The following is a 26,439-nucleotide window of genomic DNA, read 5'->3' as shown; positions in this document are numbered from 1 at the left end:
AAAAAAAAATCAAATAAATGAAAGCAGGATCATGACTTATCTTATGGCCCTTGTAATTTATTCCTAGATCTCATTGGACAGTTTCACGGTCTCACATCTGTGGCAGCAACTGTGATGTGAGAAGTGCTGAACTCTAGCATCACTAACTTGTGATGAGAGACCACCAAGGGGAGGTCAACGCTGATATTGTAACCCCTTCTAGGACATTATTCGATATCAGATGTGTCAGACCTCAGGGTCTGATAATGTTTCACCAGTGCCCAAACCAGCTTTTTGTTAATAATTCAGTAAGTTTTAGCAGTTTGTCTCTAGTCAACAAAGCTCTTAATGTATATTTTAACAGCTGTAGAATTAGATCTTGAGTGAGAAATATTTAATATTCTTAGGACAGCTTAAGAACCTGATCCAAACAAAACAGCAGTCAGTGCAAGGTTTTTATTGATTTCAGTAGGCTTTGAATCAGACTCCAGAGATTACCAGATTGTTCCTAACTGTTATTACCTAGAAACGGTGGCAAACAGGATGACACAGAGATTTGTTAAATCATCACATGATTTAGCTCATTGTTCTCAGAGTACTTGCAGATATATATGCTACACCATCCCCAAGATGTTGGCAGAGACCTTTCAGGGCTGTCTCAAAAATATTTTTCCATGTCTTTCTGTGTTGGTGGTTTGCTCAAAATCTCTGTTGACAAAGCACAGCAAATTCCTGACAACAGTCTTAAGGAGGCTGGCATATAAATAAAGATATCTGAGAGAAGCCAAAAGCTATACTCTGATCTCTTTACACATCACATGTTCTGAGAGTGGCACCTTGGCTGCATAAATAATCCCTTTGGTGTCAACTGAGTTTCAGAATATATTGGTGGGGAGTGCAGGGGGAGAAATGTAAGGGGGAAAGTATCTAGCTCAAACCTGGCAAAAGCTCTGCTGAACTGAAGACAAGGGCAAGAAAGAGGGATGGGGGAGGAATTGTTTGCTAAACCGAAAAAGGAAAAATTACCCGAGAGGCATAATTATGAAACATTTTAGCTGGCTATACAGGGAAGGTGGTTTGCTGACAGCTGTCTCTTCAAATGCAGCTGAGTGTGTTTCTCTGCAGTTCTTCTGTAGCCTCCCTTCAGACTGTGTTTTTCTTTCTTTCTTTTGGGCATCTTTTTAGAACTGAGCTCAGGACTTCCCCTTCTTTATGATGAAACTTCTCATCTGAAGAAAATAGAAACGGAGAGTGTGAAGGTAGTTGGACCATGGCCAGCCTTGCACGTCAACATGAACAAGGTATAGCATATGCATATATACCTTTACACACATATGCCAGAGAGTCCCCTTGTTACTTCATATCCAAAAGCTGCTGCTTTTTCACCTCCAATCAGTATTCATCTGCACCTGGTTTGCTTTTTAATCACCTCTCACCATCTCCTTATGGAACCGGGGTTTGGTTTTCAGATTTAGAATTTCCTTCAACTTTGCCTTTTAAAAATTCAGAAGCTGCTGCAACAATGTTATTATGTAGTTTTAGTTTAGTTTTGAAGAGTTAGTCATCTAGGCAGCCCAGAGCTGTAAAAAAACAACACTTCAAGTGTTAAAAAAAAAAATAAAATCTTGGTTTTCTACATGAGGAGTCTGTGCTATGCCTTAAACCTCCCTGGCATCTGATGTTAGTGGGTGTTTTGTGAGTGAGTTTCTGCAGGGTGGCAAAACAACCATATCCCACTATTCCTGCCAGAGATCAGAGGCCACCAGGTCAGTGGCTCCTCAAATCCACGTGAGGCAAAAGCCTCTGTGCCTGCACTGTGGAGTGCCTTGAGCTGAGTCTGGATAGAGTCACAGAGACCTACAGCTCTGGTTTGCAACCACATCAATCCTTAGCTGAACCCAGTGAAATCAATGAGAGCATTGCCACTGGCTTCAAATGAGGTGGGTCTGGGCCCCCAGAGACTCTACAGACCTGTTAAAAGAAATGTGTTTATTTAGAGTTTTTTGTCAGTTCAAGGGAGAACTCAATTAAATTACTTTAGCTTTGTTTTACAGACAGCCTGTTCTTATTGATATTATTTCAACAAGCATTAGAGAAATTAAAATCAAAGGGGAGGTGACAAAGTATATGCAAAATGCAAGCACAAAGGGTCTGTATATATCTATGTAGCATAATCTTTCTTTTCTCTGGATGGGAGAATCCACGAGATGGATGTCAAGGTTGGAAGTCAGTGACCCAGGTGTTTCTATTAAAAAACGGAAATGCAAGAATATTTTATTTCAACATTCTAGATGTTTGACATTAATCCATAATGCACAGGATTTCCCATAATGAAGATCTGCTTGAAGAACCGTGTTCAGGATATGTCATAGGGTGGTGGTATAGGGTGCCTTATGAATGTGGTCATGAGGAAATTACCTGTGTCATGACTTTTGGAGACTTCTGAATGAACAGATGGAAAGTGGAATATTTTAGACTTTTTCCCAAATCTATTTGGTTATCAGCCGTGAGGAGCTGTCATTGTGTCAAACTAGTTGGTTTGAGTGGGGATAAAAAGTTTAATCATAAAATAGGTAAACTGGGGTGAAATGGAAAATAACTAATCTTTTTCCTGTGGACATTTCTCTAAATTCTTCTTCTAGAAATACTCTTAACTGGTAATAGGTGCAGTTTTTAATAGACAAAGCTAATTAAGCATTGACACAGTTTGCCAAACGAAAATTCTCCGTCTCACAGATTCATCCAGTGAATGCCTAGGTCTTGTGAGAGGAGCACTGTAGTTCAGATGTAATTGTTGATATTCTATCTTAACCCCAGCTGAGAACATTCACTTAGATGCAAGGTCCAAAGTGTGCTTGAAAAGAAAATCCTACAGTATTGAGCTTATTGACATCTCAGTTTGGCATATATGAAGGGCTGAAGGGAAGAAGAGGATTCTTTCCATGTTGACCACAGTGTACAAACCAGTCTGGCCTGTGTTGCTCAAAACATCCAAATAAATTATTTCAACGGTACCCATGTGATCTCAAAATCAGTAGAATTATGGCCTTTTTTCATTCTTTAAATGAAAGCTTAAAATACTTTGGTCATGTATTCCACCATTCTTTGCAACTAGTCCCAGTAGAGTCCCTGTGACTTCTGCCTGGCAAAGTCTGACCTCCGATCCTCTTGCTCTTCTTTCTTCTCTGAAAAACCAGGGAGGGAGAACTCGGTTTTCTGTAATTAGTAGTTTTCTTTGGCTTGTCCTGACAGCTCTTGAATTTTATCCACAATCAGATGAATTATTTATTTAAGGACTAATTAGCAGAACCCAGTATCACAACAATAAATGCAGCTGCACAGCAAATGCAGCCTCTGTCTGTTTTGATAAGACTTCCATCAGTCAAAGTTTAGCTGATGAAAAAGTCTTGTGTTGAGCACCAGGAGCTGATAAATGATTCTGTTTCTAGCAGAAGCTCAGCAGAAGGCAAGGCTGGAGATATGGGCTGTGTAATGAAAACCCTCTCCTGGCAGTCATAGAGGGTTTGGGTTTAAGAGCTGGGTAACAAGGCCATGAGCAGTGGTTACTATGTGAATGCAAAGGAGACCAGTCCCTCAAAATTTATTAAAATTGCCGTTTTGAGCCACCTGAAAAGTGTTCATGCTATTGAAACATACCCAGACTCACCACCAGAAAGCATCTCAGCTATAAAGCCCTCACATTACAGGTGGTGAGTTGTGACCAACAAATCATTCTGAAGTTCTTTAGGCCCCTTGCTTGTGGTTTCTCTTTCAAGCACCATATTCTGACCTAGGTCCTAGTGAAATGTGTACACAGAGCTCATAAAGCTAAACCAAAAAAACCACAAAGCTTTGAGGGGAGCCTGGAGGTGCCTCAGCAGATCACTTCTTCAATGAAAGAGAGGGACATACTGAAAATATTGGGCTAACCCCAGGCTGAAATGCTATAGGCAGTGGGGCAGGTTAGACAGGACTAAACAACCTTAAACTGTGACAAGCCTTTTTTGCAGACTGTGGCCTTTAAAGCTCCTTTTGGTTATGATAGTTAACCAGCTACTCAGCCCAGCAGTGAACAGATATTAATGAGTGGTCAGTGTGTCTAGTTTCTGGCAAAAAAATGAAACCTTAGCAGCTCTCCTGCACCAGGCTATTGATTTCTATTCTACTAAGTGCTTTTTATTCCCTAGTATTGCATCCTCTGAAATATTGTGCTTAAACAAAACCAGCGTAGTTATGCAGCTGCTTCATTTGTTCTGTTTCTGAAGATAAAGCAATGGTTCCCACATCTATTGTGGAGTCCCAACTTCCACTCCCTATCTTCCTGTTGCTAATTATATTTTCAAAGTGTTTTGGGGCTGGATTTTGTCAGGCTTCATAATCAACCCCTAGGAGAATTAACAAGAAATTGGGTACATTAGATTCAGCAGTTAATTAATTTGATTGTCCACTACAGCAAACTTCGTCTCATGGGAATGATGAATAGATGTGTCCAATCTCTTTTTCCAGAGCTGTTTGGTGTCATGAACATGTCTGTCTACCTAGTGAATGATAAACGTCAGTTTCAACATGTGTTTCATGCTGTTTGATGCTAGCAGACTCCTTAATCTCCAGGAGAGAGAAACCTAAGTGTTGTAGCTGTGAATATTATTTGGGATTATTTTTTTTCTTGCATGCCTTTGCTTAGAAAAATATCTTCTCCCATCCCTCCTTGCTCCATGTGTGTACATGTATGCATATATATCATATAAAGCCAAGAATGTATTGTTAGCATTTCTGAAATCTTGGGACTCTAGTAATTATTAGTTCCCATGTAATTTTTACATAAAAAGAAAGAATACTGATACAGTTCACATTGTTTCTACTCCTTTTTCTGGTTGTGTGCTCACCCTTCCCCTACAGCCCTGGCTCCTAAGCTGAGTGATGTCATCCTGATGGGTGTCAGGGGGGTTGTTCCCGAGAGCCCTTCAGCTAGAGGGATAGGATGGTCATGTGTATGGTTTCTTCTTTCTCACTCTAGGATCCACTTCAAGTCCTTTTTGTATATTTGCAAACATGCTTTTACACTTTGCTCTTTGTTGATCTGCATCTTTATGTTACACCCAAATTTACTATACATGATGGCTTTTACATACATTCTGTAGATACTCTGTCTTTGCTCTCTTCATTGCCCCTAAAATAATTTTTGTCCAGCCCCAGGTCTGCATTTCTTTAACTGACCATTGGTGAGTTGTTTTTAACCATGGGGCCTCCAGTGCCTGCCTGTGCCCCTTGTGTTATCACCCCTTTCCCGCCCTCCTCTGCACCAACTCCTGTGTCTCCACTTCTCAAAGCTTCTGTTATCATACCAGCCCTGTGTTCCTTCATACTAGTCATTGAGTTAGAGTCATAAATATCTCATTCTACAAAGCATAACTGCTTGTGTTATTGTTTTCTACGTAAAACTGTTGCTCTTACAGATAAACCTAGTAAGACTGAAGCTGAAGGCAGGTCAAGAAAGGTTCAGAGTGAGCCTGATGAGCCTCAGTGGCCTTGCCAACTGTTCAATGGTGATGACCGTTTGGTAGCATGGCAATACTGTATTTCAGGGCTACCCAGTTACACTAGTGACTGCTTGCAAATGATACCACTTGCAAGAAAGCTGTGGAAGTACCTGTCCCATGCCCAGCTTCAAACTCTAAAGCTACCACAGTTCCAAAAATAATTTGTGGTTTAGGAAAGCAAACAAACAAACAAAAATGAAGCCAAAACCAAAACGAAAGAAAAAACAAAAACAACAAAACCAAAACACCAACCAACCAAAAAACAACACACACACACACACACAAAAAAAAACAAAAACAAAAAACAAGACACACAAGTAAGAAACAAAACACAAAACCAGAAACTGGGAAGCATGGCTACTGTGACCTGGTAAGGCTATCATGAAGACTGGCACTGAGAGAGGCAGGATCTAACAGAAGCATAGGGTCATTTTGTTTGAAAAAAAACATTTAAGATCAAGTCTTAATCCAGCACTGCCAAGTCCACCACTAAACTATGTCCCTAAGCACCACACCTATTTTAACTACTTCCAGGTTTGGTGACTCAACCAATTCCAGTGCCTGACAACCCTTTTGGTGAAGAAATTTTTCCCGATATCTGATTTAAACCTCCCCTGGCACAACTTGAGGCTGTTTCCTCTTGTCCTGTTGCTTGTAAGTTGTGAGAAGACACAGGAGAAGACACCAACCCCCACTTCACTACAGCCACCTTTCAGGTAGTTATAGAGGAAATGAGGTCTCCCCTCAGCTTCGTCTTCTCCAAACTAAACAATCCTAGTTCAACTAAGTCTCTCCATGGGACTTGTTCTCTAGACCCTTCACCAGCTTTGTTGCCCTTCTCTGGACTCACTCCAGCACGTCAGTGTATTTCTTGTAGTGAGAGGGCCAGAACCAAACACAATACTCAAGGTGCAGCCTCACTAGTGCCAGGTACAGGGGGACAATCACTTCCCTAGCCCCACTGGCCACTGTGTTTCTGATACAAGTCAGGATGGTGTTGGCCTTCTTGGCCAACAGCAATAATATAGAGCAATAGCATGTTATAAAATAAATTGGATACCAGGAGCTAAAGGGGTTTGCTCCAAGGATATAAGCAAGACAAGATTTACTGGGAATTATATCTTTCATTAGACCAACTGATGGCTAACCTGAGGAAGATCTTGCTTATCTGACAGCTTAATAAGGTTTTTTTTCTTCTTCGTCTGTTTTTTCCAACTGTATTTTTCTAATAAAAGATGCAACTTCTGCTTGCAAACTTTGCCTCAAATAAGAATAACGCATAATCATAAAGGTCTTACCACTATGGTGTCTGTAATTGGTGTTAGCTATCACATGGAAAAAGTTCAATAAACTACCTGGTGGAAAAGAGGTAAAAGAGTCTGTAAATTTTCATGCACATTTGCAGATGTAGTGGAGTCCCAGGAAGCCAAATAGTTTGACCTTCCATAGCTAATGTGCATTCATAGAATCATAGAATCATTTAATTGTTAAAGCTGGAAGGGACCTTAAAGATCATCAAATTCCAACTCCCCTGCCATGAGCAGGGAACCCTATCTTTAGATCAGGTTACACAAAACCTTGTTCAACCTGGCCTTGAAAACCTCCAGGGATGGGGCATCAACAACCTCCCTGGGCAACTCATTCCAGTTCCTCACCACCCTTATAGTGAAGAACTTCTTCCTAATATCTAACCTAAATCTCCCCTCTCTCAGTTCAAAACCATTAGCCCTTGTCCTGTCACTATCTTCTCTGATGAAAAGCCCCTCCGCAGCTTTCCTGTAGCCCCTTCAGGTACTGGAAGGCTGCTCTAAGGTCTCCCTGGAGCCTTCTCTTCTCTAGGCTGAACAGCCCCAACTCTCTCAGCCTGTCTTCATAGCAGAGGTGCTCCAGCCCTCTGATCGTCTTGGTGGCCCTTCTCTGGACCCTCTCCAACAGCTTCATGTCTTTTCTGTGCTGAGGGCTCCAGGCATATACATACAGTACTCCAGGTGTGGTCACACCAGAGCAGAGGGGTAGAATCACCTCCCTGGCCCTGCTGGCCACACTTCTTTTAATTCACTACCTATATATCTGTGTTGTCTTCATTACAATGTTACCTCCCACTAGTAGTGATAGCTAGCAATGAAGGACAGACCTGCATTCCTAAACAAAATACTAATACTTTTCTTCAGCTGTCTCCAGCCGAATGCATGTTTTAAAGATACCGTTTGGCTAGGAAGAGAATATTGGTACATTTGCAGAAGCAAAGGTCACGAATCCTGCTTTTGGTACAAAGTTTGATGTGGGACAAAGCATGAGCCTTTAAAAGCAGGGAGAATGGAAATGTTAAGTACAGGAGTGGTACTGTTGTGCTTCATACAACTATTTTTATATTCTGCATGTGTACTTAGTATTCAGTTAGTTTTGCAAACTAAAGCCAGTGTCATTGTTATCTAACACTGTACAAATCTGCCTTCAGTTCTAGTATCAGCAAATGTAATTGAATTTAAAGTCAATGTTTGGGAGGAGAAAAGCAAAGCTAAGACCTCAATTATAAAAAGAAAAATGGCATCTAGTTTTATGTGTTTATATATCCCAGCTTGTTCAACCTACTTCTATCAAACCCATTTAAACACAATTCTCCAGTGTTCTTCTCTGGAAAAATAAAGTTCTGCATCACTGGTGAAAGTGATGTGAATACACTATTTTTTAGCACCAGCAGAACTGGAGATGGAAAATTGGAGTGTTATCAGGTATCTTAACTTAATGTTTTTTTTCCTCATTTGTAAACCTGTTAGAATTAGCTTAGATTGCAATTTTAAGGAAGAAGATAATTTCTTTCAAATGCCAGTTTGACTCCCATTCACTTGAAAGGAGCATTGCAGTTATTTTGGAATTACATGTTAAGAAACTATAAAATTGGAAGTTTAATTAACATTATGCCAGGTTTAGTTTTCAAATTACTTCCATATAGAATGCTCTTAGTTTATAAATGAAAATAAAATCTAAGAACTGGCAATGTGGTGCAACATTTGAATACTCAGCTGCTATCTTTATGCTTCACTCCTTACTGCAAGCAATAAGGATTCTGGAAATGTAAGATTTCTTTATTATACAGCAGAATAAAGTAGATTACAGCTTTTTTTTACAGTAGATTGCAGCAATAGTGTATAGAGATTCCTAATGCATGCAGGTTTTAGACCTTTATTTTATTATAGTCTAGGGAAATGAATCATATAAGGTACTGTATGGTTTTGTGTAGTCCTGAAGTGTTGGGTTTTCTTTTGCCTTCTTGATTACAATTGTACTTCGGGAGTAAAACTGGGGGGTGAATGGTGGTGTATGTAAAGATTAGAGGCATTAAGGAACAATAGGAATTTGCATAGATGCTTAAAAGTGCTAATAGTCTGCAGTAAGGAGGTGCTGCTTTGTTCTGTGATTTGAGTTCACTTTTAGTCTGAATCTTCAGTGCCATTGCACATATATGTGTACTTTTCTCAGCTAACCATCTGTGTGAGGCAGAATTCAGTAATGATTCAGGATGTGCTTCACTGTGTCAGAAAAGTCCATCATTGCCAAGGCAGCCTAGCAAAGTGTTTGCTTTTCACCTATCTTCTGAAGTTAGAGGACATCTGGGTCAGGTCGAGCACTCCCAAGCCCCATATGGGATCTGTTGTGCAGTAGCATTACCTTGGAGGAGGTGGTGGCCTTTGGCTGCTGACTCAGTGTCTGGTGAAGAGTACAAAGCCAAGCAGCTGATTGCAGCAATGTCTGCTCTTTGTGTGTGATCAGTCGCTACAGGTACTGCTGCTCCTAGTAGGATGCAAGCAAAGCATATGTTGCTTACTGGAAGATTGAAACAAATCCAAACAAGAACTAATGCAAAACTGAGTGCCCAGGAATGGTTTCCAAGAAGGCTGCAGCCTCCAGCAGTGGCAGCAGCTTTCCCTTTTCAGCCAGATCACTGAGCATCAGCATTTGGACCTCTCAAGTTATGAGAATCTCAGAGAGAGACTTGCACATCAGACCCCTCACAGGGGACAGTCTCCATTACATGGAGTCATCTAGTCTAATCTCACTACAGGAGGAGGTTTAGACCTTCTGTGGATTAAGTGAAGAGGGTAGAAGTTAGACCTTGACTGCGAGGGTGGTGAGACACTGGAACAGGTTTCCCAGTGAAGCTGTGGATCCCCCCTCCCTGGAAGTGTTCCAGGCCAGGATAGACAGGACTTTAAACAGCCTGGTCTAATGGAAGGTGTCCCTGCCCATGGCAGGGGGGTTGGAAGTAGATGACCTTTAAAGTCCCTTCCTACTCAATCCATTCTATTATTCTAGGGTTCCCAGCTGCAGTACAGCCTTGAGGGCTGGTGTGGTGCTCTTCATCAATATGGGCAAATTGGGAAGAGGAGGAAGAACATAAAGACTGAAAAATATCCACACCCACCTGAACAACAGATGGACAGGGCTTATGAACTTTTCAAGTTATGAAACAAGGCTGTGTCATAAACAAACATCAGATATCTTTTTTTAGCTAGTAAAATAGAGTTGCTTAATCTTGCTTGACTGAAATTATATTAAATTAGTATCCAGTGTTAAGACGAAGGTGGGATTTTCCATGGCCTTTAGAAATGTCACTACCTCATGTACTGTTCTTTCGACTGTTAGAAATCAATACACTTAAAGTTGAGAGTAATAGCAGCACTTTTAAAGTGTGTAGTACTGCACTGTGGCTACCAAAACACAGGTCAAGGAAATGTTGTACTTTGTTTACAGTTAATTTATCCTTTTGATTATCTCCACTTCTCAGCTTCATGACTACCCCAGAAAAGCCACCTACGGCAAATGAATATTTCTGGGGTGTTTTTCATACGTTTGCCAGAACTGCCATTAGATTCAAGGCTGAATAGATTATTCAAGGCCAGGTTGGATGAAGCTTTTTGCAACCTGGTCTAGTGGGAGGTGTCCCTGCTCATAGCAAGGAGGTTGGAATCTGTTGATCTTTAAGGTCCCTTCCAACCTTAACCATTCTGATTCTATGATTCTGTGAGTACAGTTCCATAAGTTGCTCACAGCTACATGCTGTCACTTTTAAGTATTTTCTTTTTTCCCTTAGGGGAAAGCGGGGAGAATGAAAAGTCAAAAAATATGTTCTATTCAAAACAGCAAATGTGTTTCAGCAAATAAACATGTATGAATTATTAGAAATTTGCCAGAGAAAAAAAATCTTACGATGGACAGTCCTTTAACAGACAGTAGTTCAAAATCATACCTGGCAGCTGTGATGCTTAAATGCAGAAGTCTGCTAGACCAACTTTGCTCATATAAGAGAAATACCTTGCAATGGGCTTCTGCAGAGGTCTGGCTCTTTGCTTCCCCAGTGCAGAACAGATTCATCAGGCAACTTCATTGTGTTTGTGATTTGCTCCAGTTGCAGAAATTGTCCAATGAATCTTGATGTTCCCTTTTGTCTGTGATTGCTCACAGACCTGAGGGAAGAGTCAGTAAGACTGTCAGTGGGGTGCCATGGGGGAGGGAAGAAGGAAAGATAAAGCAGAGATGACCATTTCTGTCTTGAAATACTTTGCCAGAGTTGAACCTCAAGGATTCACTGGACCTGGTTTACTCATGTTTTGAGTAACGTGTTTCACCTGTTTTGACTGAAATCTAAATGACAGCATCCCTTCTGCCCGGGTGTATATGACCACTCACACTTTGCAGCAGTGAGACTGGAAAATGAATGCATAATCTAGGCTATTACAAGGTTGTAATTCAGGTCTCATTTCCAGGACAAACAGTAAAGTTTGCAACGGCTGTTATACATTGCCTAATTCTTCTTCAGAAATATTTAAGATATTAGAGTTTGATTAAGAGTTCACGTTTACAATCCTGGTCTCGTTCATACCCTGTCTGTTTATACATTAGTACTACATTATCCTTTTTTTTCTCTCTCTTTTTTTTCATTCTGCATGGAAAGTTTATTCATGCTGGCATTTTTGCTGGATTTAGTTTTTTCAAACTACAAAACCTTTAGGTCATGTTTGAACAGGTCACTAAATGAGCTGTCCCAAGGCTTTAGTTTTCTGATTCATATCACTGTATAGGTGAGGGGTTGACATCAAGTGGAAACAGAAGCAGCAATGTTTAAACTCTCTGGGTTTTTCTTTTCTTTCGGATGAAGGAGATTTTGCTTTACTTGCAATTACATGGAGATCTTTTCAAATCCCTCCAGTTAAATTTGTAAAGTTCCTGTTCTTAGGGTGATGTAAGAAACCAATGTTCATTATAACTGAGCTCTATGAACCTTTCCCTCTTCTGCCTGCTGTGGGATATTTTGAGACTGTGTTTTGCTTCCTGAATGTGATCACAGGTTTGGACAACTACTCCCGGGCCTGGCTGGGCTTTTTCCATGTTTCATCACATGAGTTTCTTGCTTCCAGTACTCAGGCTTCCCAGAGGCTTTTCTTGTCTTGAAAATAGTATCAAGTCATTAAATATTTTGAAAACTTGCCATTGTAAGATGTATCTATCAGGGTATGGACATGGAAATTTTATCCAGTATTGCTGAATCAAGTTGTTACAAGTAAAATTTGACCTTTGACCTTTTTGTTAACTTATCTTTCTAATATATGTCTCTGTGCTTGATTTTATATTCAATATAGGGTGAAGACAAGAAAGTATCTGAAAAGACTCTTCATCCCCCTGTGTCACCTTCATCTGTACCTGACCATATGAAATGCAACATCCTTAAAGCTCAAGTGGAAGCTGCTTTTAGAGTAGGCACACAGGTAATCGGTGTTTACTATGTTGCATTTCTAGTTTTGGCATAGCTTACACCAGCTTTCCAAAATCAAGTTATTCCTGAGGAAGCACCTTCTTTTCTCTCAAGTATCCACCTTGACCTAGCTTTCTCTAGCTGCATTTAAGTTTAAAGTAACTCAAAATTATTGATATGATGTAAGTAGGAAATTAGTCCTAGCTGACATGATTAATACAGCCAAGAGAGGCTGAGAAAAGAGGAGAGAAGGCCCCCTACCTTTGGTTTGATTTTTTCACTGTAGTTTTTACTTATTTTGTAGCTGAGAAACAATAACCTCTGGAGTTTTCTGAGGCTACCCAACACTAATGGCAATTGTGATTAAGGGTGTTCTAAAGTTAGTATCTATGCATCCAGATACATTTTAGGGGATTAACTTTTAGATGTCTGAATGTTAAATGTTAGCTAGTCTATTGTTTTCTTACGTATTCATGTGTTTTTAACTGAATTTCAAGCTGCTATTTTCACTGCCTGGTCAGTGTTTACATCAGATACATCCCGTTTCAAGAATACCACAAGTCTTGTCAGGATGCCATACAACTGAAAACTGCTGCTAGATGGCATAACTATGAAAATTTAATTTCCCAATTAATCTAGGTGAAACTAAAATATGTGATTCTTTTCAAGTGTAATTTGTGGACAAAATATAATGACATTGATACCTAAGACAAAGCCAAATAGGCTTTAGAGACAAAAATAGAAGCAGAAAGATTGGTATGACTCTTATCCCAAGTTCCTCTGGTATCCTTGTGCATACTATTCTCTTTTAATACAAATTATGTTGGTGTTTCCATTGTTTTATTGCATTTCACAGTAATATATCAGGTCAACTTGCCCTTCAAAGGATTTTGTTAACAATCATCTTTGTGTATTTGTTGTTCCCTGACAGATCTTTCATGTGAGAGCTAGATTATATATGGCCTAGCTAGACCAAAGGAAGTATCAAAATTTGGTTATTCTGTCTGCCCTATATTTCAAGAACAGAAAGCATAAATCTGACAGCACATGGGGAAGGAGGTTGGGTATTTTTCTTTTAGTTTTTACTTAAAGCAGTTCTCACTTCTCTGAATCCTGTGTTGTATCAACTGTGTTTTATGCAGCACTGTTTCTTGTTTGATTGCCCTTGGGTTTGCCCTTTGTTTTTCTGTGTGTCTTTTCCACAGGATGTCACGGTGTATTTGTCACTTTTGTACTTTCACCTGAATATGTTTAATGGTCATGTTTGACTGGATAGTTAAAGACTGGAAGCAGCGTGTGCTGCTGCATTCAGAACACAGCATTACTAAGGCAAGATGGGAAATGTGCTTAACATATGCATCTCTCAGTTCACCTGCCCTCCCTTACTTTTTCACCCTGGGGCTTTCCAAGGCAGAACATCCTGGGTTGTTTTTTCATGCATGCCATAACGGTATTCTTTAGCTGCTGCTATGCTGTAAATAAGTTTCAGAGCAAGCTGAGCATTCCTTTTTTCCTTCTTACCTGTGATGTTTTGCACAAGGCTTTAGTAGCCTTTAGTAGATGAACTAGGTGTCTATAGACTTGGCCTCATTGAGACAAGTCTTACAGTTTCAGGGAAAAGGAGGGGAAAGAAGACTGTTGCAGGATAGCATGTTTTGTGGAAAAAATAATGGCAGATGGTTCAGTTTAAAATCCCTGAAGCTTTCAGTGCTAACAAAGTATGGCTTCAGAGTTGTAGCCAGTAAACTAGGATGTCATCTTAATCTTGGAAATCCTCATTCAGCTCCCTGCTTAGCCACAAAATTGCCTGTACAACTAGAGATGAGTTCTTCTGCACTCAAGCTCCCCTCCTGTCAAGTACAAAAGATTACCCTTCTCAGATACATGGCAAAAATAATTAAGCAGAGACCAGGCAATGGTCAGCCCTTACAGTAAGAAGCTGTGGCTGCACACTGGAAAGGGTAGGAAAAAGGTTGATGGTGAAGGAATGAGTAGAAACATACCATCTATTATCACACCATCTATCACCTAGACAATGGGAGGAGGGAATGGGGCCCCAGGAGGTCCCAGCATGCCATAAAACCACCCAATTATCTTCTCTACTCTCCCTGCCCAAACAACTAGCTGAATACCAGAAGCTAAGCCATTTCCCACTGGCAGTTCAGTCATCTTCTAGGAGAAGTGAGCCAGGGTGGCATTACACTGCCCAGAGACACAGCATCCTTCTGAGGGAGCAGATAAAAAATAGTTTCTTCATGGAAGACAACCATTTAACTCTATGTATTCCTCTGGGGCCGTCATCCTGCCACTCTTTGACTCCACCTGACATATCCTGCTGCCCAGTATACCTGGAGGACTAATTGTGTTTTCTTTGGCCCAACTCTATCTTTTGATGCCAGTTGCTTTATTAAATCCCTGAGAACTCCTGCCTTCCAGCCTTACTCTTAAAACTCCAATTTCTCATCTCGTGTTTTCTGTTCTGTCATATTTCAACTTCCAAGGCAGCAAGACAGGCTGATTGTCCTTGTGGACAGCATAGATCTTCCTCTATTTCGTGGTATCACAAAAAAGATAAGGCTTTGCTCCTCTCTGCTTTGTAAAAGGAAGAAGAAAGAACCAGACTCTGTCTTATGTACACATTATTTGAAACGAAATGTTCTTTTAAAGGTCCCAATTATCTATGGTTCTACTGATCCTTTATAAAACTTCAAGGGGCATCATTGTACAGTTAGGTGTAAAAGCATAAGAAAAATGTTGGTGCACTGTAGGATCAGATTCAAAATTTAAAAACTGTTGCTTGAAATATTTGTAACAGCTCTCTCTATAAGCAGTAGGAATATTTTCAATACCATATGCTACTAATATCAGGATGTGACAAGTTTATAAAGGCACCTCCTGCATGTAGCAGAAGAAGCAGCTGTTCCTAGTTAATTCTGAGAATGGAGTGAATGTTTGCAAGTGGAAAATAAAAACTGGGACAGGAAATTCTCTCTAGCTTTCTGTCTTTATAGCAACTAGACACCAACAGAAGAGATCACCTTAGAATCTAATTATTCCAATGCTTATGATTTCAAAAATCAAAAAGAGAGAAAATTAGCAATACATTCAAAAAGATACCCTGGAAGATGTTCTATGCACTTCTTCATTTTAGAGTTGTGCTGAAGAGCTGTTTATAGCATTACTGGGGGGGAGTGCACCATCTCCCAGGGCTATAGTCCTGACTTCAGAGACTGAAAAATTGTAAGTTTATGGTGCTGATCACTGAGTCCTGCATGTGGTTTAGAGTTGCAGAGTGGCAGGAAACTAACACAAGTGAGTTTGCTTATTTGGTGAAAATGGAAATATTTATGTGCCATTCTACTAGCTGGAGAATCACACTGCAGTGTGCATGAGGATGCTGGAAGCTGAATCCGGGAGCACACCGCCGCAGACACCACAGGTGAGAAACGTGAGAAACCCACACATGACTGTGGGAACCTGAGGTTTGCACAGGGCATGCCATATAGTATCTCAAGGTCTAGAGCAAACAAGTAGTGTTTCACAACACACCTTTCAAACTGTGCGACAAGGATCTGCCGCCTTCTAGGTGACAGACTGCATATCACAGTTCCCACATAATTAAGCTCCAGGGGAGCACTAAACACTGTGAAGCAATGGACTTCTTTTTTTTTTTTTTTTTTCCTTTTCCTTACATTTATTCCGAACTCTTCATTTGAGAGGGAGCAGTATAAAGCGGCAGTGAGGAGCTGCCAGAATACAAAAGCCCAGCTCTCCCTGGCATTTAAAATCCCTCTGCATCTTGCATGAGTCAATGCTGATATGTTGTGGTTGATCAGACAACTTATTAGTATCACAAAGAGCCCCATTTGCCGAACAGTTCATGGCCCAACTGATGGGGGAAAGATACTAGCAGGTTTCAGTTGCTATTTATATCCACTTTGGCTCTGGGCAAATCCTAATTATCCTTAGAACTAAGCACAGGCTCCTGAGCAAATGTACAGATATCTGAGCAGTGCTTTTCCTTTCGGTGGCCAGTGTGTGTTGTGTTCAAGTAGTTTGTCTTCTACAAGCAGTGTTCATAATCCCCACTCAAGCTTTCTTAAATCCTTGGTTTAATATAAGTCTAGCAGGTTAGCACAAGGAAGGAACTGAGATCCTGGTTCTCATAGATACCCACTGCAGCTGATTTTTTCATTACTCACATCTTTCTCTGCAGACAAGCGAAGGCCATGCCCATTTTTGAGATATATTTTTGCAGTGCAGTTTATGGGAGAAAAGCAGAGGTGACGTGACCACTGAGCTGTTCCTTACTGAGCATTAGGAGTTGTTTGCCAGGAAAACTGTGGTGGGAAAAGGTAGCTTGGAGATGCAGAGTTATTTACAAAGAGCATACAAAATCCCATTTGCCTCTCCTTTATCAATCCCAAGGGAAACTCTTGGCTGATGTGCAGTACCTTCTGTCAGCCAAGTTTGGGTTCTTGAGCAATTGATTCCCCTGCCTTGGTTCTCAGTAGACAAAGGGACATTTACACTAAACAAAGGGACGTTCAATCCTCTAGCCCCTTTCACACACTAATTTTCTTCACAGTTTATACACATGTAAATTTTTAGGCCAGCCTTGATAGCCATCTCTCTCTTTTTCCTCCCTATCCTAGAAATAAGTGCAGACCAATGGTCATGTCATTTTGCTATAAGTATTGCAAATATCTGAGTAATTGCAGGTTGCTTGTGCTGTCTAGAGTTGCCTTGAGGAAAGGACTGGACTGTGGTACAGAAAATGTCTCAGGACATGCAGGGGTACAGGTGTCATCCTGCAGCCTGTGCTCTCTGCATAAATGCAAGCCATGGCTGCAAATGTAAATGAGACTAGGATCTATTAATTATTTACGGTAGAAAAGGTGCATAAGTGAGGTGACTCACAGTGCTAGTCTTTCTTAGCTTTTTCATTATTCTCTGCCTTTTTCTTTGTGCTATCTCCTTTGAGGGAAGTTTCAAGTATAAGGACTTGTCAGTTTCAAAGTCCAAGTGCTTTTGCCATGTATTTCTAGAAAAAATTCACTGTCTTTATGTGAGCTGGGTCCTTGGAGCTTTGTTCATTTAAGGGGATCTGGACTGAAGCCCTAATCAGGTCATGAAAGAAAATAGAGTAGGTGAGGTGAAGACACTTGAGGATTTATAATCTTATGTGATCTTTCTTATAATAGGACTTAAACAAACCCTTCTGGATCCCCAGAGGAGTTCTTATCTTTCACTACATGTTGACTTAAGTACCTTGAAAGGATCAGCTCTTCCAACATTTTAACCTCTTTCCATCATGAATGAGATGCCCTTTTCTGCCCTCTCCTTTCCTGCCTCCCTCCACCCATCCATATTCACAGCACAGAGCTACCTGCTCATTTTGACAGTCTTCACACAGAGATTAGAACTGGAATTGTGTAACAGGCCACAGCTGAGGTGTTCAGGCTGTGGGGGAAGCTTGCACAGCTCCTTATGTACACAATGCTTTGCTAAAGCTGTTGCTGTTAGTCACCCGCTTGGATGAGCAATAAATTCATTGGTAAATTTCAGGCTAAGTAAAAAGAAGCAACTGCACTGGGACTCTGGAGTTGAACAGCAGTGAGCATGACATTGCGTCAGTTATAATTGCTCATAACAATGGAATTTAAAAATGGCTCTGCTTCAAATCCTCTGTGTTCAGTTACTCTGGGGAAGCAGGTTTGCTCCATTTTAAAAGCAGGGCTACAGGAAATGAAGGGTGTCAGGGCATAAAAATACAAGATTTTGAATGTGTGTGGGCCAGGATGATCAATATGTGATGTGTGGCAGCTCATTAGAAGTATTTCATCAGTGATATCTCCAAGTCAGGGAAGGAGCTGAGGAAATGATGTGGCAGCCTTGCTGAGGTACAGAAGGGGAGCAAGGGTTTAGATAAACAGAATTTAGGAAAAGGGAAATCTTTATTCTCTGGGATCCTGGCAGCAAATGTGGCAGTGGTGTCACAGGACTGTGACAGCACATTGTTGATTTGTCAGTTATGCCTCCTAGCTGGCATGCCCGTAAGTGCTAGTACATGATGAGACAAGTATTGTTAATTGCAGTGATGTGTAGAAACCTCACCATAGCCCAGCAGTCTCATGGTGCCAGGCCCTGTTCAGAGAAAAACAGTGCAGTCTGTTCCCAAGAGACCTAACTGTGATGCTTTTCTGGCTCAAAGGATACATTTGATATATTAAATCACCAGGTAGGTTTACGTTGGCAAGGTGTTCTTCCTGATGTTGCTTAGCCTGTATTATCTAATGATACTAGCCAACAATCAGCATAGCTGACAAATGATAAAAACGTTGATGAAGAGCTGAAAAAACAGGTACACTTCAGGCCTCCTCAGTATTGTTACGAGCCAGAAGAGCCAAGATAGACAAGTATTTCCAGGCCACTGCAGTAAGAGCTTCCTTACTTTTGAAGATCTCTGAACACTGGAAAGCTGTGTTGCTCTCCGTTCCTGTCTGTAACTAGAAACTTTGTGAAATTGCTAAATAAGAGAAATAATTTGTTTCATGTGAACTTTCCAGACCCTTGTCTTTCTTAGGTGAGAAACTGACACCCTGCCTTGGCTGCAGTGATCAAATTCTTCCTGCAGTCTTTTTACTGATATAAGATTTTCCTATTGTGGATCAGATGGGGTGAGGAGAGCTGCAGCAATGCCCCTTGTAATGGAGGAGAGGCACAGAGAACACCAGCTCCCCAGGATGCTTGCTTGAGGTTTGAAGAACACAGTCTGCCTTGCCCAGGACCCCACTGGAGGCTCACCAGGCCACAGTCCCAGACAGAATTAGCCATCTGTGCAGAAGGACAGAAGGCTGCAGCCAAAGTTCTGTCTTTCCCACTTGGTACATGTCCAGTGCAACCAGTTGCCTTTTTGAGGTCCTGTTTCCCATCATCCTGGGGCTAACTCTTCCTTCAGAAGAAAACATAAGGAACTGCTGTTCACTAGACAAATCCAGCATCTGGGTCTTATGAATGCACACGTGGAATTGCTTCCACAGGCCAGAAAGCATTCTCACCCCTGCGGGAAAGCTTGGCATGTTCTGATGTGGCATTCCTGGTACATCATTTCCTCTCTCTAAGGCTCCAAATGACCTGACTGCAAGGATAGCAGCAGTGGGGGGAAAAAAAAAAAAAAAAAATTAAAAAAATTGTCTTACTTAGATGCTTTCTGCCTCATCTTTTGGTGAAATGAGTATTTCTTAGCAATCATCTATGAAGAGAGCCTGTACAATGGCATTCCTGTCCAGGCATGTTTCCTGGCTCTAGTATGATAAAATAATGCTTTACCTTTTTTCTAACACCATCCAGAAAGTTAATGGCATATGAAACTAGAACATGAATAATTTTTATTTTTCTCTGGGCCCAGTGCAGATAAGAAAAGAGAATGGCATTTTGTGGATCTATTATATGGATCAACTTTTAATTTGGTTTGGTTTGGAGTCTGGTAGCCAGAAGAGCCAGCTTGTTTCTCTCTGCATAATTATTAAATGAGTCTGCTTTTGTATAAATTAAGCTTCCAGGTCTGCTATGCCCTGAAACGTGTCTCTCTCAGAGCAGCAGCTTCTGGATGAAGGGAGAATCTGCCTTAGTTAAAGAGGTCTGAGCAGCTCCATGCTGCTGCCTCTGTCTTTCTTACACAGCTCAGTGCTGGGCTTTCAGCCTCTGCCCACCTCTCCATATACATGGCAGGTACCTCCTCCTAACGTTGGCTAAACTCTCTTGTTCCACTGATGAAGGGTATCTTACAGTGGAAACCCAAATCCTGGCCCAAGTGCATGCACTTGTTTTCAAGTGAAGGCAAACTATCTGGTAATCAGATTGTGAGAGCCTATGTACAAGTGCAACCCTTGTTTTACTTTCACATCTTTTCAGCAAGGCTGAGGAAGTCCTTGTGTGGTTAGTGAGCGTGATGGGCTGAGTTAGGAGGAAAAATAAAAGAAACATGCTGTCATCTGATGACTTACTGACCTCCTGAAAACAAGCAAACCAACCAAAGCCCAATAAGCCAAAAAGTAAAGTAAGGGCAGTACAGCTCCTGATGGCTGAAGCCCTTTGCAGAAATGTTTGCAGGTTTTAACATGTTCCTATGTCCATCCAGAAGCATGGAGGAGAGGCACAGGGCAAGGAGAATTATCTCATCCTTGCTAATGTGTACCTGCCAATGAAACCCATGGCACCCAATCTGCATGCCTGCATCACCTGAGGTTATTTAGGCCTCTCCATTTCTTTATATGCTCCTTCTCTCCCTCCAGTTTAGAGAGTGGGACTGCTTGTTCACTGGTCTGCAGTACTTACTTGTGGGTACAAGAGTCTTTTCTGTGCTCTAAAGCATGAGTAATAATGGAGAAAATTAATACCAAGAGAAGTTCCTCAGGATGCTCATTTTGCCATTTAGGAATACATCACTTCTTGAGTTACAGGCTTAGCCTTCCAGTGCAGAGAAGGCAAAAGAGAGAGATAATGTTGCCACAGAGCTGAGAAGAAACCAAGAGTCTGCTATTGGGGACTAATACAGTGAAGCTCTCTCAGGCTAGTGAGGTGCATGGCTTATAGTGTTTAAGTAGGTGGAATTTCCATTATTTCATTCCTGGTCACAGCCCCTGCTTTGCATCCCTAATCTTTATACTCTCTCTTGTATTATTGTGTTCAGGTGCATCCTAAAATGCAGCACAATTAATTTGGTGAAAATTGGAATTAAGTTAAATTAATGATTTTTAAAAAGTAGCCAATTTGACAAATAATAAGCAGCCAGCTTGTCAGACTGAACAAAATGTTGTTAAGACATCAGTGTGAAAGAAGATACTGTGTATTAAGTTTCTGACAGCTGGATTCATGTTTACAGTTTTAAGAAACCAAACAACTGTATAAAAAGCATTATAATTTATGTAGAACTAAGAAATTTTACTTCACCGTTAACATCTATACCAACAAAGAATGATTTTCAATGCTTTCTCTCAGTTCCTTAGAAAACATTTTTCCCTTTCAAGAAAGCACTACATTTTGAATAAACTTTATGTTAGAAAGAGCTACTAGAAGATCAGTAGAAAAAAAAAAAAAAAATCCAGAGCTGAGCTCTTAAGTTATGTATTTATTAAAATTTAAAAATTATACTACTGGTCCTTAAATTTTCACAGTGTGATGCTAATTGACCAAAAACCTCAGCTGCAAAACTATTTGGTGGCTGAGTTACAATGGTGGTGATGGTGTGATTGTGTCCCACTTTTGTCTGATTCCTTCATATTTAGAGTATTTGCCCAGGAGTGGGGAAACCTCAAACCTCTGGCTGAGGGAGAGTAAACCAAATACCTAAGAGCACTGTGTTGGAGTGGAGCTTCTCCTGTACCTACTGCAGATCCTGTTCTCTGCATAAACTAGCTGTAAACTAGCTTTCTCTGTGTAAATTAACACTCTAGGAGAGGAACACACCTGCTGGTGAGATTCAGAGGATCCCCTCTCTCTTTTGATGATGGTTTTGTTATCATTATACAAGGTGCAGCAACTCTTAACAAGAAGGATTACAGAGGGACTTACCTCAAAAATGCCCTCTTAACCAACACTTTGGGTATTTGCTGGGACTGGAGTAGGCCCAGGACGGAGTTCACTTTCTGCCAGGCTCCCAGTGGTTCCAGTTTAATTGCCCAAAAAGTTACTTGTGTGTACAAGCTGGAACAGTCTCTTCCCACCATGGCTGATGCTCTGGTAAATAATGACCTGAGAAGTGGCAATGGGAGTCTTGTTCTCTCTGGCATAAAGGGGAAACAAACCTAAAACTATCACAAATTGTGCAATTTCCCCAAGCACTGATCATCCCCAGTGATGTTTTGTAGTTCATTGCTAAGGTGAAGAAGCAACTCAGCTTTCATTTTATTTATTTTACTTATGATTACAACATATAACAATTTGTGTTTAATGGAAGGTCTGACATCAAATTTACAATATTTTTACGTGCCTGTAGAGTCCTTTGACATAGACATGAAGGAACCTGTCTCAACTTTTTTGAAGATTATGAGACTGACACATTTAATTGTATGTTATTTGGACTGATGGCCTTAAATTATTATGGTTCAGATATTGAACACTGAAGAATCACTAGGCCCCTATCAGTTCCCTTCTATCCACTTAGCAGAATGGAAATGTCAGAACCTGCCAAGTACATTGCTAATTTGGAGATACTCTTGTGTCTTCAGCCAGTATTTTCTTTAGAAAGGTGCAGTGTTGCACTGACAATGACGTTAACACGTGGATTGTGGAACCCTGCATCTCAGTTGAAGAGTGTAATCTACCAACACCTGCCTAAATTAGGCATTTTCTCAGTAATCAAGTAATTTTCATGTAAGTAGTTTTTTAATACTAGTATTTTCAACTCTATAGACAAATGGTATGTAAGAAACAGGACTCTGTAATTTAGCAGAGAGCAGTAGTGGGTGAGATTTTCTGTGAATTGAATGTACAATGTGATTATATGTAGGGGATCCCATTTTTAATTTTAATTTTCAAAGATTGAATGAGAAGTTGGCATCGTTATTTTGATTAGACTACATAAATATTTATTCCGCTCCACTGAAAAGGACAGCTCAAATACGGCATGTCTGCCTGGCTTGATTTTTATTATTTATTCTCAAATGCTTTTCTGGAAAAACCATAAATATCAATGTTCCTTCCTTTCTCTTCCTTTATCTGTATCCAATCTCTTGCTAGCACTATTGCTCTGCACGTTTTACATTGTGGCTCATCACAGGGAATCTCAGCTGTAGGAGATGAAATAAAAATTATGTTGCCTTTTAAATCTGGGCAGAGTAGGAGTTCTAGGTATTGCAGTTTTCTCTGGTACTTACAGTAATATTTTTTTAATAATCAGATGTGTTATTGTAAGTGCTGTACTAAACTTTGGCTCCTTCTTTTAACAGGCTGTGAAAGAAGACACCTCTTTTGTAAATACCAGTAAGACCTCCAGCCTGCAGGACCCTAATGTAAGGTCTGTTGCTTCTTGTCTGTAGGGAAAACATCAAATAAATGCATGATATAGTGAGACATTTTCCAAACATTATCTCCATCAGATGTCACAGGTCAATTTGCTCATCCCCACATTGGTGTGTAAAGTTCACTGAGCAATGACCTGAGGAGAAGTAGTCTATGAGATGGCTGCTTATTTTATACACATAGATATAGTTGAAGAATTAATAAAAGCTCAACTTTAAAAATCAGACCAAGTGCCTGTATTTAAATAATTGATAAAAGCTCAAAGTAAAAAATCAGGTCTACTGACAAACTTAGAAAAGCTTTCATAACTTTTGTTTCAGAAACATGCTAGATATCCAAATTGGAATATCCTTGTGTTTGTGTTTCCTGATTTTTGCAAGTTGGGCTTTTTTTTTTTTTTCCTCACAAAAAAAAGGCATTTGGCATATAGCCTTGAGAAACACGTCTCGTTTGCAGGCAGTAGTGACTACTTTGGATTTTACTTTTATTCTGTTGATAGTGGATAGTAGTTTTCCTTTTTTGGGGTGGCCATTTTGAAGAGGTATATTAATTTTAAGTGTTGTTTGAATGGCAGAGTCTTTCAGGAGGTGATTTGAGGGGCTACAGCATGGGTATTTGGAAATTTCCTGCCTAGGTGTGGTAGTGTCGTCGCTTTGGACGTCTCTAGTGTCCAAATCTGAGAGAAGAGTTTAATGAAAAACAGTTACTGATTTAAAGCATGGCAATCACACTGGCTGTTAATCAGCTAATCGTGCTGGTATATATGCTATAGATACATGTTTCTTTATATGTGCTAGAGCACTAGTCATCACACAATCACAGAATCCTAGGGGTTGGAAGGGACCTCGAAAGATCATCTAGTCCAACCCCCCTGCCAGAGCAGGATCACCTGGAGTACGTCACACAGGAACTTGTCCAGGCAGGTTCTCATCTCCTTATTTTATTATCTTATCATTTTATTTGATAACTTTCTGGTGGTGACTCTTGCAACTGAAAGCAGACATTTAAACATCTTACAGAAAAGGCTGGATGAGGGGGGTAATGAATCATGTTTGACAAATCAAATAATTCTAAACTCAAAAAGAAACAGTTATAGTTGTGAGAATCTGTCAACCTTTTTTTCAAATGTGTATCTTTCCTATTAGGTGATAAATCAGCAATAGTCTTAAAAAAAAAAATAATCCAAGGATTACTTTCTGACCAGACTGGACTAGCAGTAGTACTACATTGGCTTAGTGAAAGCAGCTTACTAGAGAGGAACAGTAAGGATAGTTGGTGGTACTGAGGCAGGATGAGACATAAGAGGTGATACCATTGCTTTCCATGGCAGTCCCTGCTGTACAGCTCTGATTCCCAGCTTCCCATTTATCTTTCATCATGGTACATCCTGCAGAGCTGTAATGTCTGGCCTGACAGGCCACAGTTCTCCCATTTGTTTGTCCAAGGAGCTGCAAAGTCTACCTGATACTTAGAATGACCCAATTTTCTCCTATGCTGTTGCTCTTTTTAGACCTCTACAAAACTCTGTTAGGACCACTGAGAAATTTCATCACATACGTTACACAGTGACCTATTTCTTTGTTTAACAGAATGCTATGTATTGTCTTTGCCACAACAGCTTTTGTTGAGTTGCTGTTACTTCCAAAAGCAGTTCAGGAGGACCTGGTTTGTAAAGCCTTGTATGGTTTGGAACATGGCTGAAGACTTGTTTTCCTTAGTTATCTTTGCTGAACTTCTGCATTACATCTGTAGAAAAGCCATTCTAATTCACATTTGGTAAAAGATTCATTCCTTCTTCATCATGCTGCTGTAAATGAGTTGTGTGCTTTATGAGATGAAGTACTCTTCAGAATGAATAAGGATAGAAACCTGGCTGCAAAGCTAATTTTATTGTTCTCTTTTGCACACATCCAAGGTTATAAACTCTTAAAAGCCACCTTGGAATTCTTATGGTATGCAGCAGTCTGGTGTATATTTGTCTAATATTTATTTTTATCTGGTTTATGTCAAGCACTGTTCCCTCCACAGTCAGTTGTGCCAAATCAAGTGGTATTTTTTTATTGCTTTGTGTCTGTGTCCTGGAGGTGCAAATACACAAGTAATCAATGCTTGGGGAGAGATCAATTTTATAGCCTGGTATCAAAACTCAGAGAAAAATGCAAAATAAATTCAGTGTCTTAACTTATTCTCTTTCTCCTTTAAATGGCTTCCCTTTCTGCAGGGACATACGCACCCTTGCAGACAGCCAGCATGTGACCTATTTGCCAATAACATCCCCTACAAACTCTTTTGTGGACTTGGATGGATATAAATGAGCCTTTGCTCTGCTAGGAATTACATCTGAGTAGGGCCAAGGTTCATACGGGTCAGACAAGTTACCTGGGAATTTTTCTCTTCCTTAGTTGAGAAATACACAAGTATCCTTTGTGAAAAAGCCCTTCCCATATAATATAATTTTTATTCCTGCAAGTACCCATGAAGACATCCCTGTAGACAACACCTGTGTGAACATTTGAGGAAAGTTTTTGTGCTGAAAAATCCTGCCAGTTGAAACCAGTATCTGTCACAGCTATTTAACAATACTCCACTCTTTTCATGGAAGGGATTTATAGCAGGGACAGTGTCTTGGTGTATTTTATTACTGATGACAGTACAATGCACTCACAATTTGCTCTGTTTTTTTCCAAACCAAAGACACTGGGAAATTTGTTCAGGCCAGCTAGTAAGCAAACATACACAGTTTTGCTCATTAACTGAAGCATGAATTGTTCATACAAATAGGGAATTAGAAGGTGAGGAAGGTGGGCAGTAGTGTTGGTTTGATTAAAGAACAGTGCTCTCTTTGCTACCATTTTGTCTGCTCATCCATTTCCACTCCGAAGATTACACTTGTAATGAGTTAACTGCTTGGATATGGCCTGTAATCCCCCTGAGCAATTATTTTAGCATCTGCCATGGCAGACTCAATTTGGCTAACAATTGCTATAGCTCTTTGTAGAATTAGTTTTGGTTCAACTAGTAATTAGTCATATTTATGTGTGGTGTAGCTACTTTCACTACAAACAGGTCTCCAGTCATTTTGTCAGGCATGGCCTCGGAATAATGTTACACTTATGCAAAGTCATCATGTGTCAGTCAGTTTAG

The 26,439-nt window shown here is 40.3% G+C and overlaps 1 protein-coding gene across 6 annotated transcripts in view; it reads left to right on the top strand.

The window, feature by feature from the left end:
* EPB41L4B (erythrocyte membrane protein band 4.1 like 4B) overlaps positions 1 to 26,439 on the top strand; it is a 183,477-nt gene that overhangs the window by 110,640 nt on the left and 46,398 nt on the right. For 4 of the 6 annotated variants that reach the window (XM_051609698.1, XM_051609699.1, XM_051609703.1 and 1 more), the window contains 4 exons: positions 1,165 to 1,280; positions 12,158 to 12,283; positions 15,635 to 15,709; positions 23,223 to 23,290. In XM_051609698.1, the coding sequence (XP_051465658.1) occupies positions 1,165 to 1,280; positions 12,158 to 12,283; positions 15,635 to 15,709; positions 23,223 to 23,290 (385 nt within the window). The remainder of the gene's footprint in view (positions 1 to 1,164; positions 1,281 to 12,157; positions 12,284 to 15,634; positions 15,710 to 23,222; positions 23,291 to 26,439) is intronic. The other 2 variants (XM_051609702.1, XM_051609700.1) reach the window with 2 other exon arrangements.

Source organism: Apus apus, chromosome 2 (genome assembly GCF_020740795.1).
Source record: "Apus apus isolate bApuApu2 chromosome 2, bApuApu2.pri.cur, whole genome shotgun sequence".
Taxonomy (NCBI): Eukaryota; Metazoa; Chordata; class Aves; order Apodiformes; family Apodidae; genus Apus; species Apus apus.
This window is presented reverse-complemented; position numbering and strand designations above follow the sequence as displayed.